Source organism: Lipotes vexillifer, unplaced genomic scaffold (genome assembly GCF_000442215.2).
Source record: "Lipotes vexillifer unplaced genomic scaffold, Lipotes_vexillifer_v1.1 scaffold484, whole genome shotgun sequence".
In the NCBI taxonomy this organism is placed as follows: Eukaryota; Metazoa; Chordata; class Mammalia; order Artiodactyla; family Lipotidae; genus Lipotes; species Lipotes vexillifer.
This window is the reverse complement of record NW_006786458.1, coordinates 416,281-423,204: the sequence shown is the minus strand read 5'-3', so window position 1 is coordinate 423,204 and position 6,924 is coordinate 416,281. Positions and strand designations below refer to the sequence as shown.

The 6,924-nt window shown below is 48.5% G+C and overlaps 1 protein-coding gene across 1 annotated transcript in view; it reads right to left on the bottom strand.

Moving 5' to 3' along the window:
* Window positions 1-747: 747 nt before the first annotated feature.
* SLC25A37 (solute carrier family 25 member 37) overlaps window positions 748-6,924 on the bottom strand; it is a 42,905-nt gene continuing 36,728 nt past the window's right edge. The window contains exons 2-4 of the mRNA XM_007458815.1: window positions 5,172-5,400; window positions 3,086-3,142; window positions 748-1,268 (exon numbers count right to left, since the gene is read on the bottom strand). Coding sequence (XP_007458877.1) covers window positions 748-1,268; window positions 3,086-3,142; window positions 5,172-5,400 — 807 coding nt within the window. The remainder of the gene's footprint in view (window positions 1,269-3,085; window positions 3,143-5,171; window positions 5,401-6,924) is intronic.

The window sequence follows — 6,924 nt, the reverse complement described above, 5'->3', positions numbered from 1 at the left end:
TATATCATTATTTTGACTTGTTTTTCAACGTACCATTTTCCCCTATGAAAAGAAAATTCAAAATATAAACCTTATATTTATTATTTTACATTCAAGTGGAACTTCTATCTGGGGTGGGGGGCTCAACACAATTTTAGGCCACGTGGAGCAACGTATTACTTTGGTGCCTTTTGACCTAACCCGATGGAAGAATTCAGCTATTTTTTTTTTTTTAAACAGCTTTATATTCCCAGCTGTAACACTTGCTTGTACACACACACAGGCACACACGCAAATCCAAAAACTCCTACATAGAAAAATAAAGGATAAACATTATCCATCTATGTGATACTGTGTACTGGAACTTCTATATACATAATTCTTTTTCCTCTTTAATGTTTTCAGTCACTGCACATTTTCTTCCCTCCTGGGTGATCTACGTACGATTCTAGGGGAGGAGATGCTATACTGAAGCAGAAAAGCTACATTGCTCTCGGGGGCGGGCGGGGGTGGGGGAGGAAGAGAAAAGGCACTTTCTCGCTCCCCTGCCAGTCTTTCGACACGTTCTACCACCTGGGATGTCCCTGCGGACGGACGGCCGTCGTGTAAGCGGCTGTCCCGTCCTCTCCTCTCTCTAAGGCGCCAAAGAGCAGATCCTGCCAACACCCTGCCCCGGGAATCTTGGTGTGAGGGCAGGGGAAGGGCGGCAGTCAGGGAAAGCCTTTGCACAATCAAAGATTCTGGCATCACTTGCCACGGCCCGTCCCTTTAGTACGGAGTTCGATTCTCCAGCTTGTGCTTGGTGAGAAAGTACTTGAAGAACTCGTAGACGGACCAGGAGATGGCGGTGGACGGCATCTGGTAGATGACGCGGGCCTGCACGCCCTTGAAGTAACCTGGCAGGCCGTTGAGCTGGTACACCGTCCGGAAGGCGTTGGCCATGCCCGACAGCCGGCCACTGACGTTGGCCAGGTTGAGGGCCATGTTCTCCTGAGTGTTGAGGAGGGTTTTACAAACGTCCAGAGGGGTGGTAGCGGCTGCAGCCAGGGCCCCGGCCAGCCCACCTGAGATGATGTGGGACTGCGGGTTGTAGCCCCGGTACGGGTTGATCTGCTCCTGCAGGAACTCATAGGTGATGAAGTGGATGGACTGGAAGGGAACGTTCATGGTCAGCTGCGTGGTGTAACTCCGGTAGAAGGCCCCCAAGCCCTCCGTCCCCCACACGGTCCGGATGCAGCTGAGGGCCGACCGGTGCGGCGAGTCGTACATCTGCAAGCGTTGCTTCACAACTGTGGGCGGGTCCCGGGTGGTTGGGTTTAGCCCCACCCCAGGTCGGAGTGAGATGAGAAGCCAAGCCATAAAGAGAAACAAGCAAGTTTAGACACATGGGTAACAGGGCACAGAGAGCTAGCACACACCCAGCCCCAGCCCGAGAAACCGAGGGCCAGCTCCAGGGTATCCCACTTGAACACATGCCTCCGGGATCCAGGGCCAGGAGGTGGCTGTTTCCTGACGTTTCTCCTGCCTGACTCTTGGTTGACGTGGCCCCCAAACCAGGGAGCCACTTCAGACGAGACTCCCCGAGCTGAGCCCCCAGGGCCTAGCTGCCTCGGGCTTCACGCACGCTGAGAAATCTAAGCCCTGCTCCTGGCTCCTCGGCCCTCTTCCGTCCCAGTGTGTCTATTGGACACGTGTGCCGTCTTTTATTCTCAGTGGTCTGTACCTCTGACAGTGTTTTTAGCTTCTGGGTCTCAGTGCTCTTGCAAGAGACACTAGAATGATGTCAGCCCAAGCTCAATGGCAAACTCCAGTGAGGACCCTGGCTTTAATAATACAAAAGTAACTGGTGGGTCAAAGGACATGGGGCAAATACTTAGAATTTTAATTGTCCCCACGCATTGCAAGATAAACACATACAGCGTGCTCTACTTTTAAAGAAATAAAGTCCTTAAAACGATATAATGTCAAGGAGAGGAGGGTGGAGTTGAACCTCATTTTTCTCTCCTTTAAAAAAAGTAGAAATAAAATTCTTGCCTGGTTGACACGGGCTAACTTACTGCTCATTGATATGAATTGCCTTGAACACACAGAAAAAGCAGCCCACCTCCCAATCTGACCCATACATCCCTGAAAGTCAGAGCAAGTTTCCTATCTGCTAAGGCATGGGTGGCAGCTGAGAGCAAATAAATTGTAACCTTAAAAGACAAAACCAGACAAACTTATAACGCAAGATTTAAAATGCTGCACTTTTTAACCTCTGATTCTCCCTTCTGGCAAGGGACCGTTTTCAGAGAGAGGAGGAAAAGGGGGAGAGTCCTACATCTCACACAGAGAATAACCCAGATGAAGGTATGCCCAGCACCGGGTCCAAAACCTCACCATTCAGACCCAAGTTGGCTGAGGACGCGAGGATATTGAAAAAGCTGACAGAACTCGTCTGCACAGCTAAGAATTGCTTTATAATGCTCCCAAAATTCCAAAGGAAAAAAAAACAAGAAGGTAATGTGGGAGAAGACAGCTACAACAAAATGGCCAAATGTTAATTTATGAATCAGAGCAATACACACATGGGGGTTCACCATACTCTTCATAAGCCCATAAGCCCTAATGAATGGCCTCTGACAGGTTCCTTCTAAATTCATCTGTGGTTGATAATGGTTAACAAGGGCCCAGTGGGGTGTGTGCGCGTGCACATGTGTACACATGTGGGCACACACAGGTTTCAGAGTAGTGCAAAAGCACACAAAAGAATTGCCAGGAGATCCTGTTAAGCAGATATCCTGTCTCTACCCCCCCAGAGATTCTGGTTTGGTAGGTCTGGGGTGGAACCTGAGAACCACCATGTTTAACATGCTCCCAGGAGACACTGATGCTACTGGTCTGTGGATCACACCCTGAGTAGCTCTGTTTAAGCGAACAGGAATCCCAGAGCTCAGATGCTCACGTGCCTTCTCGAGGCCTCTGAGAACATGGTACGAATTCTCCTGCTTATTCCGACTGGGGAGCAGGAGTTCCCTTGCCCGACCTTCTGTCCCCACCGCCCAACTTTGCTCCGGCCCCTCTGCGCATCCCCTACTGCCAACTCCCTGGGACCGTGAGACATTACCTTCTGCTGGGTTCATTACCGCATCGTGGAGCAGGGTGGCCATACTCCCAGCTATCCCTGCAAAACAAACTCCAGAAAATTACCCTCTGGCACCAGGGGTTCTGAGGAAGTTCCTGGAACCCTGGACCTTGCTTTCTAAGAAGCAAAACTCACTACCAACTCCACCCAGGTGAGCACTGACTCTCTTAAGACCCTAAAGTGATCATGGAAAATACTGGATAAAAATGAGGAAGGTAACACAGGCACCGTTACTCACATTTCAATACTGCAGAACCTCATTTTCCCTAGGAAAAGGCTAGACCTGCCAACATTGGATGCTACCAGAAAACACACTTGGTGGCTTTTTCCACCACAGAGATTTTAATTCTCTCTCATCTCTGGCCTTTGGCTACAGATTAACCCACTCTGCCCTTACGCTGGGGGCAATGGAAGGGGATGATATCATGTATACAGCAGAGAGGGGGGAAAAAGAAGAGAAATCTTTAAGAAAATTCCTTAATAAAATCCAGGCATTTTTTAAAGCAAATGGCCAAGGGAAAAGGGCGTCAGGGAGATCTGCATACGGCAGATTTTCAGGGTGAGTCTGCAAAGTGATGACGTGTCTCAGAAATGGCCGAGTCCATCTGAGGGTCTCCTCTGGCCTGGCTTCAAGAGCCAGGAACTTCAAAAGCCAGATTCCAGCCTGGAATTTTGCTTTTGGCTCTGGGTTTCCTCCCTCTGTGGATGACACTGCCCAGTAATTAAGATAACTGCTAAAAGGTGGGAAGAATGAGGGACACAGGCTAACGCTTCAGAAATGCATATATATCCCGCCCCCTCCCTCCCTCCCACACACTTAGGATCATCCCCAGAAAGGTCAAAACGCGACCAAAGCACACACCACAGTGAAGCAATAACAGTGCTGGGAAGAACTTGACATAAACTGGGCTCCGTTCAAACCGCCTTCAAGGGGCTCAGAGACCAAGGAGCTAAAAAGGCAGTTTCAGCAAAAGGAGGGCCTTGAGGCCACGAACTTGAGGACAGCATCAAGAGTGCAGATCTTGGTGACGGTCCGGACAAATGCAACTAGGGGCCGATTTTTAAAAAGCAAAACCAATGTCTGCAAACCAGCCAGGTTGGAGTCATTATTACCAGGGTTTGCTGATGGGAGGGATGCTTTCTGGTTCTGAGTAGACCAAAAAAGAGAAGGGGTAGAAAGTTGTTGCCAGTCACATCTACCTCTCTGTTGCTGAAAAATAAATTTGTTAAAGTAAGTTCTCCTTATGCCACTAGCCAGAGTCTCACTCCAAACCCAAACAGAAACCAACAAAAGCCAAACCCACAGGAGGCAAAAATAACCACTTGGCAGGGCCCAGTAAGAGAAGCCTATATAACAGTTGCCTGCGGCCAGCTCAGGCCATCCCCCACCCTCCTGGTTCCCTCGAAACAACAAAAGAAAACGATTTCAGCCCTTGCTTGCAGAGAGATGCAACAGACGGAAGAAAATGGGGGCGAAATCCCCAAATCCCCAGAAGCTTAGGTGGGAAAGGTCCTCTGCGCAGGAGCAAATCCTTTGTCAGCCATAAAACTTCTTGACCTTTTAAAGCTTAGTTAGATCTTGACGTTGTAGAGACCTGTTGGGCCAGTTTTTAAATAGTCTCAAAGAAGCTGTCCAGATAACTTTTGCTTTTTTTTTTTTTTTTGGAATCCAGCATTCAAAAGTTTTGTTTCTATTCAGGGTTGTCTGTTTTTTTTGTTTTGTTTTTTTCTCCCCTAGATCTGATCATTAATTGCTTTTGAATTTTTTTTTTTTTTTTTTAAAAAGCAAAAAGGCAAAACCCACTCAACAATGAAACACCTCTGTCACTGATTTCTCCCTGGGCTTCAGAGAGTGAAGGAGGGGAATGAAAAAAAGCGCGTGCGTGTGTGTGTGTGTGCGCGCGCGTGTGTTTGGGTGTGTGTGCACACACAAATCTAGAGTCCTTGATTCATGAGCAAGCGTGGCGGAGATGAGGCATCAGGCTGCTGGGTCACAGGGAGGAAAACCCTGGGGAAGGGTCTGTTGAAGGAGAGACCTTTCTAACTCCAGACAAATGCTTGCAAATACCGTTGGCTAGGTGGCTGTTCCCTTGGTGGTGGAAAACGGCATTTAAAGTTCTTTTCATGTTTTCGTAGCAGGCAAAATACAGGGCATGGGCCGGCCCCGCGCCCATCATCATCACGTTGAGGCCTCGCAAGGGTCTCCAGAAGCCTTCAGTCCGTATGATTTTCTTGAGGGCTCCGTAGACACTTGTGTAATGGGCTTTGGGATCTGGATTCAAACTCTGCATTCGTGTCTGGGGGAGGGCGAGAAAAGAAAAGAGTGGGGTTAATGAGGCTGGTCAGGAGCGAAAGGAAGACCCAGGGAGAGAGTGAGAAAACAACAGGCCATATTTATAGATTCACAGGATTTCTGGGTGAAGAGAACTTTTATTCTCCTTTCTGGAGTAATCCCCCATCCCTACACACACACGTTCACATGGATTTCATTATGCCCAGCAAAGGCGGTCAAAAATGAGGGGCAGGATTTGGAGTAGGAACACCTGCCTGGCCACTGGCAAGCTGTGTGACTTCTGATGAATCCCGTAACCTCTCTGGGCCTCGGGATTTGGCACCAGAGACCAGTTTCCACGGATCGGGGGTAGAGGGGTGGGGGGGATTGTTTCAGGATGATTCAAGCGCATTACATTTATTGTGCACTCTATTTCTACTATTATTACATTGCAATATATAATGAAATAATTCTACAACTCACCATAATGCAGAATCAGTGGGAGCCCTGAGCTTGTTTTCCTGTAACTAGATGGTCCCATCTGGGGGTGATGAGACCGCCTCAGCCCCACCTCAGATCATCAGGCATTAGATCCTCATAAGAAGCACGCAACCTAGGTCCCTCGCATGTGCGGTTCACACATAGGGGTTGTGCTCCTATGAGAATCTAATGCCACTGCTTATCTGACAGGAGGTGGAGCTCAGGTGGTAATGCAAGCGATGGGAAGTGGCTGTAAATACATATGGAGCTTCACTCACTCACCTGCGGCTCACCTCCTGCTGTGTGGCCCAGGGGGTGGAGACCCCTGAAATAGAAGTATCATTATTATCCAGGGGTTCACACTCCGGTTCTAAAGTCTTCTGTGCCCTCACTTATCTGAGACCTCTGTGTTGTGAAAGCTCCATTCAGCCCCAACCATAAATCTCCCTGGAATCCTCCATCACCCACCCCCTCATCTCCTCTAAATACTTTTTACATTTAGTCTATACAAGTTAGCACTGAAATATATGGTCTTGTTCTTAATTTCTTCCTATGTATAGTCTTGCCCCCTGGAGGCAAAGACCAACTTTCCCCATCTCTGTCATCCCCATCACACTCCCCAGGCACTTGAGTAGGTGTGATGGTGAATCTTACATGCCAACAACCCGGCGAGGCCACGGTACCCATGCTGGCTCCAATTATGGCCAAACACTAGTCTACATGTTGCTGTGAATGCATTTTATAGATGAGAGTACCATTTAAAGTCAGTAGACTTTGAGTAAAGCAGATTACCCTCCATTGTGTGGGTGGGCCTCGTCTAATCAGGTGAAGGCCTGAAGAGAAAAGAAACTAATGTCCCCCAAAGAAGAAAGAATTCTGCCTCCAGTCTTTGGTTGTAACATCAACTCTTCCCTGGGTCTCCAGCTGGCCTGGCCTGCAGATTTTGGACTTGCCAGTCTCCACAATCATGTGAACCAATTCTCTCTCTCTCTCTCTCTCTCTCTCCTTATGTAAGTTGTTTCAAACCAAGAAAACCTCAGGTCACGAGTCTACAGTGAGACTACTGAAG